General features: G+C 36.4%; 2 protein-coding genes across 2 annotated transcripts in view; both read left to right on the forward strand.

Moving 5' to 3' along the window:
* pabpc4 (poly(A) binding protein, cytoplasmic 4 (inducible form)) overlaps nt 1-3,219 on the forward strand; it is a 28,336-nt gene extending 25,117 nt beyond the window's left edge. The window contains 5 exon segments of the mRNA XM_051867560.1: nt 63-196; nt 1,926-2,016; nt 2,213-2,343; nt 2,637-2,738; nt 2,834-3,219. Coding sequence (XP_051723520.1) covers nt 63-196; nt 1,926-2,016; nt 2,213-2,343; nt 2,637-2,735 — 455 coding nt within the window. The 3' untranslated portion in view covers nt 2,736-2,738; nt 2,834-3,219.
* A 598-nt stretch (nt 3,220-3,817) lies between these two features.
* On the forward strand, nt 3,818-11,756 carry ppie (peptidylprolyl isomerase E (cyclophilin E)). Its single transcript, XM_051867563.1, has 10 exons — nt 3,818-3,978; nt 4,198-4,296; nt 4,415-4,458; nt 4,692-4,718; nt 4,828-4,909; nt 5,039-5,142; nt 6,898-7,021; nt 8,951-9,136; nt 10,778-10,920; nt 11,576-11,756. The coding sequence occupies exons 1-10, from the start codon at nt 3,948-3,950 to the stop codon at nt 11,642-11,644; spliced, it is 909 nt and encodes a 302-aa protein (XP_051723523.1). The 5' UTR covers nt 3,818-3,947; the 3' UTR covers nt 11,645-11,756.
* Nucleotides 11,757-11,771: the final 15 nt, after the last annotated feature.

Here is an 11,771-nt window from a genome sequence, read left to right on the forward strand (position 1 = left end):
AGGTATGTTTGGTGTTCTGTCCTAATCATAGCTTAATACTTGTTTCCTCTTCCCACCACTAGGAGGCACTGGCCAACCAATGGGTCCTCGCCCTGCCATGGGGGTGACAACCCCACGTGCTATGCCCCCATACAAGTACGCCACCACCATACGAAACACTCAGCCTCAGGTAGTGCAGCCCATTACACTGCAACAGGTAATATATGCTGATAGATTACACGTCAATAAAAACTACACCTTTGATTCCAAATATTTACAAATGCAAAGATAATTCTTGTTCTCTTTTTTCTTTATGGATTGTATATTTGATCATCTGATGCATATTTAATCACAAAAGTTAAACATGTCTATTTTTAATTAGAAACAGGAAAAGAATAATTTTTTTTGCCAGGTAAAAAACAGTCATGTGGGTTAAGGTCAAAGATAGGTTAGAGATCATCTCTGGTGCTGCTCATATGGTGGTCAAAGATGACCGATTTCTAATTTTTTTTATTTTTTATTTTAATGAAATGAATGTGCTATATTTTAGTACGATAATGTTATATATATATATATTGTATTTTTAGGGGATTTTATGGTACTAAATTATATTTATGGAATAGTTATCCATTTATTACCTTTTAATCACTTTTTGAGCATAGTCATGAAAATGAAATTTCAAACTTAAACTGTCATAAATCTTTAATGCTTTGGAGCACAGACTTAAGTTTGGTCTCTTTTTAATCTTGGCAGATTATTGCTGAAGTGCAATAAAAAAAAAGTGAAACAAAAAAAGAAATTCTAGAAGTTTAAGTTTATTATTATGAAAAATGCTATTTTAAAATTTTAATGAAATATATATTTTCCAAAATATGTTTTACTCTAAAACTGAGAGAAAATCAAAGCCATAAAATTAAACAAGTTATGTTCCAAATTTAAGCTTGATATCTCAAAAAATTAGCTTTCAGTAAGATTTTGTTTGGGCGCAGTACCAAACCTCTCCACTAGATGAAATTTGCTTCCCATTCATTTCCAATGCAGAATCTTCATCATCTAATGCTCACTTAAAGTTAGTCTTTAAAAACACTATTAAAGGGTTAGTTCACCCAAAAAGGAAAATAATGTCATTTATTACTCACCCTCATGCCGTTCCACACCCGTAAGACCTTCACAAATTAAGATATTTTTGTTGAAATCCGAAGGCTCAGTGAAGCCTCCATAGCCAGCAATGACATTCATTCTCTCAACATCCATTAATGTACTAAAAACATATTTAAATCAGTTCATGTGAGTACAGTGGTTCAATATTAATATTATAAAACGATGAAAATATTTTTGGTGCGCCAAAAAAAACAAACAAAATAACGACTTATTTAGTGATGACCGATTTCAAAACACTGCTTCATGAAGCTTCGGAGCATTATGAATCAGCGTGTCGAATCATGATTCGGATCGCTTGTCAAACCGCCAAACTGCTGAAATCACATGACTTTGGCGCTCCGAACCGCTGATTCGACACGCTGATTCATAATGCTCCGAAGCTTCCTAAAGCAGTGTTTTGAAATCGGCCATCACTATATAAGTCGTTATTTTGTTTTTTTTGGCGCACCAAAAATATTCTTGTCACTTTATAATATTAATATTGAACCACTGTACTCACATGAACTGATTTAAATATGTTTTTAGTACATTAATGGATCTTGAGAGAGGAAATGTCATTGCTCCCTATGCAGGCCTCACTGAGTCATCGGATTTCAACAAAAATATCTCAATTTGCGTTCTGAAGATTAACGAAGGTCTTACGGGTGTGGAACGGCATGAGGGTGAGTAATAAATGACAGAATTTTCATTTTTGGGTGAACTAACCCTTTAAATGTAATATTTAGCAAATCTCAAAAGTAATACAATAAACACAATAAAATGTCACGGTTTATTGTCTTGCGCAGGCTCAGCCGGCCGTTCATGTGCAGGGTCAGGAGCCTCTGACTGCCTCCATGTTAGCTGCCGCCCCTCCTCAGGAACAGAAACAGATGCTTGGTGAGATGAGGAGGCTGTAAGCATGTTCAGCCTTTCTAAACCTATCCTTACACTCTCAAGGAGGTTTTTGGGCATGACAGTTTTGTGCATAAACAGCCTAATGAGTGTTAATTACTTGCTTATTTTACTCTTCCCTGAAACCATATCAAACTGTTTATTGTCTGTCTTGTTGTATGCTTGTTCTGTTTTCTCTCAGGTGAGCGATTGTTCCCTCTCATCCAAGCAATGCACCCCAGTCTAGCTGGGAAGATCACAGGAATGCTGCTTGAGATCGACAACTCTGAGCTGCTGCACATGCTGGAGTCCCATGAGTCTCTGCGCTCCAAGGTGACAGTCGTTAACTATGATAAAAGCCTCCAGAAACAGACACTAGCTTTGCTGTTATGTGCAATAAATGGAAAAGTAACAAGCTTTTAACAATGCAAAGCCTATTGACTGAACCAGGTACATAATATGCATTAATTTATTAAGATTTATGCTTTGCCTAGCACAGATGAGAGATTTAATCTATATGTGATGATGGCATTTTATCAGTTAACCATGTGCTTATTAGAGCCATGAATCTCTGTAGTTAAGATGGTGTGGGCGTTGCAGGACTGATGATTTGTCTGTGCTGTCAGGTGGAGGAGGCTGTTGCAGTGCTTCAGGCTCATCAGGCCAAGAAAGACGCCACACAGAAAGTGGGAGTCACTGCTGCGACTGCAGCCGCAACATCTTGACCGGTAACTTTTATTATTATCAGTAGTATTATATAGTTGCTGTGCTTATAATGTGCTTAAAAAACTAAATTGTTTTAATTTGAAATCATTTTCTGTAGGGTGAAGCTGAAAGACTGAAGAGAGATCACCACTGTCTGGTGTCGTCTGGTGGCAACCAATAGGAACACAAAAAAAAAAACATGAAAAAAAACGAAAAATATAAAATGATACTTGAACATAAAGAATACAATTTTGTTGCAGGGTTTATATTTTTAACTCTGTAATGATTTTTATCACCTAAAGTTAATTTAAAAAGAAAAAAGAGTCAATTCTGTGAGGGAAGAGCCTCTGTATTGTGGCCAGGACTGACTTTTTCTATGAGGAAGTGAAAACTCGGTTCTTCTGTGAGATGTGTGTTTGCTGCTTTGATTGGACCTCACTTGTCCCATGACAATAACCCGAGTGGTGTGGCACTCTAAATAAAGGGATGACTATTTAAAATGAACTATGCTGTGTTCTTCTTTTTATTTACCTAGCAAAGACAAAGGCCATGTTACATACACTTTTTATCCAAAGTGACTTGCGGTACAGGAACAGTCCCTTTAGAGGTTAAATGTTCTGCTCAAGGGCCTAATAGTGACAGAAATGTAAATAACATTCCATTTCACCTTTACCTGAGATTATTCACATGACCAAAGCCATTTAATTCCAGTTTTCCTTTTGAAAGTTGATGTCTGTCAACCTACCATATTTAATGAGTCTATTATTAATACATGATCAAGATATAAATCATGATCACAAAACATGTAATGAAACATTGCATAAAAATATTTAGTTATTCACATACAAATTTTAGAGTATTGTTACATAAAATAAAAACTAAGCTATGTGTACTGTTGTTTCCCACCGTTTACAATAGTGACTGGAAAATTTTAATGGATATATTTTTTAAAAGTAAAAGGTTTTGTTTTTATATAGTAAGGCTTTCTATATAAAAGCAAAACCTTTTAAAGGTATGTAGTTTGTTTCACTGGGCTATCCAATGAGTAAAATACATGTTTTCATTTAGCTTAGAAAACTCAGCTCACTAGCTAACTAACTGTTAATCCAGAGCTGAACAATGGACACTTGTGTTTGCCAGTGATGTTATTTGTCCTCCGCATCACTAGAGGGACACCAAACCCGCAGTAGCGAAGAAAAAAAAACAGTCAGAAGTCAAAGGTTACGAGCAAGATGGCGGCGAGTAAACGTGTTCTTTATGTTGGTAAGAAAAGCATCGAAAAATTGTAATCAAAATAAACGCTTCGCTCTCACATTGCGCTAGTTTAATCTTACAGTCACGTGCATGTTTAGTAATGCGGTTCTGGTTTTCTGCTGTAGCCGGGAAAGCGCCAAAATATGAAATACGAACTTCAATGAACGTTCAGTGACGTTTAAAATGAAAAATATTAAAATAAATGACATATGTCTTGTTTTTCCTCAGGGGGTCTTGCGGAGGAGGTGGATGAGAAAGTGCTGCACGCTGCATTCATTCCCTTCGGTGACATAACGGATATTCAGATCCCATTAGATTATGAGACCGGTAACAAACAAACATCAATCAAAAAACACTCCCATTATCATTATAACTCAAACACACTTTAACACATAAACAACAGAAACAGTTGTCAAGCATCATGTTTGTCTCTTTTTGTCCACAGAGACACACAGGGGCTTTGCATTCATAGAGTTTGAGCTGGCAGAGGTAAACAAATTTATCCTCGACTCATTTTTAAATAAGATGGAAAATATTAAGTATTAGAATCATATGCAACTTGTATCTTTTTTTCATGAATTAATTCCGGTTCATTTGCGCAACCATTGTTGCTTCTCATAGTTTGCACACCTACGTGACTGTGTTTTGTCTGCCTCTACATAAAAAGCTGCTTAAATAAACCAGTATGTCACTTTCTTTAAATGATGTCTGCTTTTTCCCAGGATGCAGCAGCTGCCATCGATAATATGGTGAGTTAATGAACCACTTACTTCTGTAGTGTCCATCCATCATTGCCACAATGTCTGTCAGTCTTCCTCAGAGATATGGTTAATATCTGTTCGTCTTTGTGTTCTGCAGAATGAGTCGGAGCTGTTCGGGAGAACCATCAGGGTGAACATCGCCAAACCCATGAGAATTAAAGAGGGCTCCTCTCGACCAGGTGAGGGTTTCTTGATTTCAGCAGGTTGCATGGTAAACTCACTAATTATGCTGTTAACTTTTTTTTTTTCATTCACTTATTGGCATGTCCATGAAACAAATCTGTTTTTCATTGCTGCTCTGCTCATAGTGTGGTCTGAAGATGACTGGCTGAAGAAGTTCTCAGGGAAGACCATTGAGGAGAGTGAGGAGGCGGAGACAACTGCGGAATCAGCCAGCACAAACACTCAGGAGGTGGGAATGTTGTAATATAATTGATTGATTTTAGTATGAAATTATATTACACTGTGTTCCAAATTATTATGCAAGTGACATCAGTAGGATTTCAGTACAATAAACATTAAGATTTTAGTTTTTCTAAGATAGTGTTTGTTTGTATATTTATCCATGTCTTTTTAGATAACTGGTATCAATCTCAGACAAAATAATTTGCCAGGTCTGCTTAGGTAATTGGAAACCCTACTTAGAGGTTGTTCCACATTATTAAGCAAGTCACAGTTCTCATGCAATATGGGAAGGAAGAAGGATCTTACTGAAGATGAAAAGCATGAAATGGTGGAATGTTGTGCAAAAGGTATGAGAACAACTAATATTGTGTGAAAACTGAATGGAGATTATTGAAGTATCATAAGATTTGTGAGTGATTTAGAGCACAGCAGAACTCGGTCAGATGAAGGCTTATTAAGGAAAGTTCCTGTCAAAAAAATTAGTTGTATTAAAAGGGCAGCTATAAAAAAGCTGGTGTTGAGCAGCAAACAGGTATTTGAAGCTGCTGGTGTCTCTGGAGCCTCAAGAACCTCTCCATGCAGGCTGGCAAGATGCATTTTAGCCACCACTAACCAAACCTCACAAAGAGAAACATTTAGAGTGGGTTTAGAAATACATAAAGACTTATTTTTAAGTAGTTTTATTCACTGATGAATGCCGTACTACTATGGATGGTCTAAATGGATGGATTTCTGGATGGTTGGTGAATGGCCACCATGTTCCAACAAGACTGTGACGTCAGCAAGGAGCTAGCGGGTGATAATTTGGGCTGGAATATTGGGAAGTGAGATGGAACGTCCCTTTAGGGTTTCTGAGGGTGTCAAAATGACTTCATCAAGATATGTGGAGTTCATAACTGGCCATTTTCAGCTTTGGTATAAAAAGAAGGATAATGCCTTCTGAAATACAATGCACTATGCACTATCCCATGCTGCAAAAAAAAAAACACCACAGCAATAAAACAGTTTGAAAATGTATTTCTACACTCACTGTAAATGTTTCTCTTTGTGAGGTTTGGTTAATGGTGGCTAAAATGAATCTTTACGCACAACTGCCAGCCTGCATGGAGAGGTTCTTGAGACTCCAGAGACACCAGCAGTTTCAAATACCTGTTTGCTGCTCAACACTGGCTTTTTTATAGCTGCCCTTTTAATACGATTAATTTTTTTGACAGGAACTTTCCTTAATAAGCCTTTATCTGACCGAGTTCTGCTGTGCTCTAAATCACTCACAAATCTTATGATACTTCAATAATCTGCATTCAGTTTTCACACAATATTAGTTTTCATGCCTTTTGCACAACATTGCACCATTTCAGGCTTTTCTCCTTCAGAAAGATCTTTCTTCCTCCCCATATTGCGTGAGAACTGTGACTTGCTTAATAATGTGGAACAACCTCTAAGTAGGGTTTCCATTTACCTAAGTAGACCTGGCAAATTATTTTGTCTGAGATTGATACCAGTTATCTAAAAAGACATGGATAAATAAACAAACACTTTCTTTGAAAAACTAAAATCTGAATGTTTATTGTACTGAAATCCTACTGATATGTCACGTGCGTAATAATTTAGAACACAGTGTAAATGCTTGACAATGACAAGTTGTTGTATTCATATAGCAGTTTATATATATTTTTGCTCAGTGTCTGATGTTCTTTTTTTAGATTTTATATTCTGATTTATCATTAACACTCACCGATTGGTATTTTGTGTTTCTGAACAGGGAGAGCCTCCAGCGAAAAAAGGCAGAACTAACCCTCAGGTCTACATGGACATCAAGATTGGCAACAAACCTGCAGGTCGACTGCGCTTCCTTCTGCGAGCAGACGTTGTGCCTATGACTGCAGGTCAGAATCAGTAAACTATGTTTAGAGTAGGGATGCACCGATCCGATATTCAGATCGGGTATCGGCTCCGATACTGCCATTTTTGCCGGATCAGGGTATCGGCTGGACGGGACCGATCCAAATCCGATACTGTGCGTATCAGTATATGGCTGTAATACATAGTCTGTGTTATTGTTAGGCTCCACAAAAGGCACAAAAACATTAAAAAGCACCAGAAAGTTCCTGTGCACTATATTCCAAGTGTTCTGAAGCCATTCCATAGTTTAATTTGAGGTACAGATAAATATTTAAGTCGTTAAATTAAAGTTCACGTAAATGCCTCCCTCCGCTACGGCTGTCAGTCATTCTCAATTCAGCATTCAAACTGCGTGTTGCGTTCGGTTACAACAGTCAACACAATGAAACTCTCATGAATCCATGTTTCTATTATTATACTTCATCTGTAGATAACTATACCGTTAATGCAATATGCATCAATATATCTTCACTTTGTGCTTTGAACTTTTCAATGCGAAGCACTGCCGCTGCGCGCTGTGACTCCATGACGCTTCAGGCGCATCATTCTGCACACGGGATGCGCATAAGCACTTTGTGCCGCTCTGTATGGGAGCCGTTCATATTATAATATTTTGCGCAATGAAAGATTGTTAATAGCATTTTTTTTGTTCTGTCCTATCTATCATATGTTGCTGCCTCATTAAAAAAAAAACTCCGCTATAAATTTAAAAGAAATGTCTTTTAATTTTATAGTATAGCCTATATTTATATATAAATATATTTAGTTTTCGGTTAACGCGACCTTTGAGATTTTATATATATATATATATATATATATATATATATATATATATATATATATATATATATAATATACACACACACACACACACGTCACACTACCGCCGGTGACACTCCACGACCGCGGTGGTGCTTTTGTCATGCCGACCGTCACAGCCCTAAGTGAGGCATACAGTTTATTAGGCAATTTAGCACTTTTTTTATTATTACTTGAATATCGGATCGGTATCGGCCGATACTGAATTCCAGGTATCGGATCAGTATCGGAAGCAAAAAAAGCTGGATCGGTGCATCCCTAGTTTAGAGGTTCCTATTTCTTTACTGCATGTTTAAAGTTGGCATGAAATGAAAATTCACCCTATTTTCCAAATGCATTTTGAACGATTCAACCATGCATATTTCATTTTTAATTTTTTTGGCCTGATAATCAATTTAAAAATGGTGAAATTGTTTAGTCCACATAAACCCCACCTGTTTCTTACAATTGACTTCAAGCTCATTATAGTAATCTGTGGATTGCGGTTATATCCGCGGACAAAGCAGATAATCTGGGAGTCGGGCGGGCCAAGTAAAAAAAAAAAAAAAAAAAAATTCCTTACTTTCAAACTTTACTTGCTTACCTAGGAAATGTGATATGCGGCTGTGAAGCGCGCTGTATATGACTAAAAACAAATAAAGCCTGTATCCAGCCTTTGCTTGTGCTGAATGGATTTAATTTCTTGTGTGTCCGGGAAGTTTCAGTGACGGAAACGGTGACATTCCAATTTAAGTTTGAAGGGAGTAAAGTCTGTGATTAGGCTATTAAGGAAATGTGATTTTGCCAAAGAAGAAGTTTTACTTTAAATACATGTTCATTTTAAAGCAGTCTACTTCAGTGTAATATGATACCATATCATCACGCTTAACACTGAGAATTAGAATAATTGTAATGTGACAATCGGGTGCGGGTCATGTGAGGATGTCTAAATCAGAGAAAATAAAAGGTTCGGGTGGGTGGCGGGTGAATAATTTTATTTTTAAGAGCGGATTTGGGTGACATTAGAGCTGATCCGCGTATCTCTAGCACATTAGCAGTTTGCCAGTGAAATGTTTGGTGCTTTGCTGAAAAGAGGACTTTTGTTTGTTCTGCAGAAAATTTCCGTTGTCTATGCACACATGAGAAGGGCTTTGGATTCAAGGGCAGCAGCTTCCACAGAATCATCCCTCAGTTTATGTGCCAGGGTGGAGATTTCACCAATCACAACGGCACTGGGGGGAAATCCATATATGGAGGGAAGTTTGAGGATGAGAACTTTGTCCTCAAACACACCCAACCAGGTAAGATGAGTCTTCAGCTTAAAAGAAGTTAGATTTGTGTTTTGAAAGGTTATTTCAGTGTTTTTCCACAACAGCCTTTGAGAACTAATGCCTGTTTCACACATACTCCGTTTGCACATTCACACTACACATGGATGTGGCGCGAACAGTACGTTACAGGATTGGTGCGCTCCAGCAGTGCAGCAATAGTTTCCACACAATCTATTTTTGTTGTGCTTTGTCTTGAATTAAAATGATAGCGGATGGTTCATGGTCAAAATGAACGTGAATTGATATGAAAATGATGGAATTTCTCCATAAATGCATAAAGTACACTACTAATTACACTACACTACTAATTTTTTTTTTTTTCAAAGTCATCTTATTACTTATTAGGAAAGCACTTACCAGGAGTTGCAAAAATAACTATAAAATTATATAATATAATAATATAATATAATATAATAGTGAGGTGAAAAAACACAGTGTTGTATGCCCCACAAGACTTTTCAGATAAAGATTTAAACCTGAAAAAAAAGGCTATTTCATTGGCTGTTGGTATGGATTGTAAGTTAGTTTAAAATGTTTGTGATACGAAAGTTTCATGTAAGAGAAGTGTCATGCTTAAATGTTTTGCCACTTGCTTGAGCATCTTAAAGGGTTAGTTCACCCAAAAATTTAAATAATGTAATTTATTACTCACCCTCATGTCGTTCCACACCCATAAGACCTTCATTAATCTTCGGAATGCAAATTAAGATATTTTTGTTGAAATCCGATGGCTCAGTGAGGCCTCCATAGCCAGCAATGACATTTCCTCTCTCAAGATCCATTAATGTACTAAAAACATATTTAAATCAGTTCATGTGAGTACAGTGGTTCAATATTAATATTATAAAGCGACGAGAATATTTTTGGTGCGCCAAAAAAAAACAAAAAAAATAACAACTTATATAGTGATGGCCGATTTCAAAACACTGCGTCAGGAAGCTTTGGAGCATTATGAATCAGCGTGTCGAATCATGATTCGGATCGCGTGTCAAACCGCCAAACTGCTGAAATCACGTGACTTTGGCGCTCCGAACCGCTGATTCGACACGCTGATTCATAATGCTCCGAAGCTTCCTGACGCAGTGTTTTGAAATCGGCCATCACTATATAAGTCGTTACTGTTTTTTTGGCGCACCAAAATATTCTCGTCGCTTTATAATATTAATATTAAACCACTGTACTCACATGAACTGATTTAAATATGTTTTTAGTACATTAATGGATCTTCAAAGAGGAAATGTCATTGCTGGTTATGCAGGCCTCACTGAGCCATCGGATTTCAACAAAAATATCTTAATTGTGTTCCGAAGATTAACGAAGGCATGAGGGTGGGTAATAAATTACGTTATTTTCATTTTTGGGTGAGCTAACCCTTTAATATATAAATATATATAGAAATAATGAATTGATTTTTAGGGTGAAGCACACTGCAAACGCATCTTGTGTGAAAGCTCAATGAGCATGTGCTGCTACTGCACTGCATACGTACTACAAATTACAATACATAATGCGTACGTACTGCAGATGGATTGTGTGAAACAGGTGTAAATGTTCAGGAGCAGTAAGTATATTGGTTGATGTTGATCTCGTTCTTTTTCTCTGTGCTCATAGGTCAGCTGTCGATGGCAAACTCTGGTCCCAATACTAACGGCTCTCAGTTCTTCATAACTGTTGATAAGACAGACTGGCTAGATGGCAAACATGTGGTATTTGGAGAACTCATAGAGGGCATGGACGTACTTCGGGCCATGGAGGTAAGTTGCTGGCTGACGGAGATTTGAAATCACTTATGACCATTTTAGAAGTTGGTGGTGGGTAAGTTTAAATGTTTTTGAAAGATGTTTCTTATGCTCTCTGAGGCTTCATTTGTTTGATTAAAAATACAGTTAAAACTTTTAATATTGTGGAATTTTACAATTTAAAATAACTGTTTTCTATTTTAAAATGTAATTTATTCCTGTGATGGCAAAACTGAATTTTCAGCATCATTACTCCAGTCTTCAATATCACACGATCCTTCAGAAATCATTTTAATGTACCGATTTGCTGCTCAAGAAACATTTCTTATTATTATCAATGTTGGAATCCATGATGCTTTTTTTTTTTTTTTTTCAGGATTCTTTGACACATAAAAAGTTCAAAAGAACATAATTTATTTGAAATAATCTTTTGTAACATTATAAGTTCTTTACTATCACTTTTGATCAATTTAATGCATCCTTGCTTAATAAAACTTTTATTTAAAATAAATCTTACTGACCCCAGACTTTTAAATGGTAGTGTAAAACTGTTTTGTATGATTCAGTTATAGAATTTAAAATACATTTAAAATATATATATATTTTTTTTTTATGATTTTTTGTTCCATTTTCTAATGGCTTTGTATTTGTATCTGTACTGTTTCCTCAGGCTCAGGGAACAAAAGATGGCAAACCCAAACAGAAAGTAATCATCTCTAATTGTGGAGAGTATGTGTAAGATCAACATATCATGTGTCTGTGTGTGTTTGTGAGTGAAAGAGAGTGTAAAGAAAACCTGTCATTTGTTTTTGTAGTATTTTGTAAATATCCAAATAAAACTTTTATACATATCCTTTTGATTTTTC

Source organism: Ctenopharyngodon idella, chromosome 17, assembly GCF_019924925.1.
Source record: "Ctenopharyngodon idella isolate HZGC_01 chromosome 17, HZGC01, whole genome shotgun sequence".
Taxonomy (NCBI): Eukaryota; Metazoa; Chordata; class Actinopteri; order Cypriniformes; family Xenocyprididae; genus Ctenopharyngodon; species Ctenopharyngodon idella.

Excerpts from the sequence above, each read along its gene's own strand:
- ppie (XM_051867563.1), top strand. The coding sequence starts at position 3,948 with ATGGCGGCGAGTAAACGTGTTCTTTATGTTG. Across the intron at positions 4,719-4,827 it reads CAGCTGCCATCGATAATATG|AATGAGTCGGAGCTGTTCGG; the intron begins GTGAGTTAATGA and ends TGTGTTCTGCAG. Across the intron at positions 4,910-5,038 it reads AGAGGGCTCCTCTCGACCAG|TGTGGTCTGAAGATGACTGG; the intron begins GTGAGGGTTTCT and ends CTCTGCTCATAG.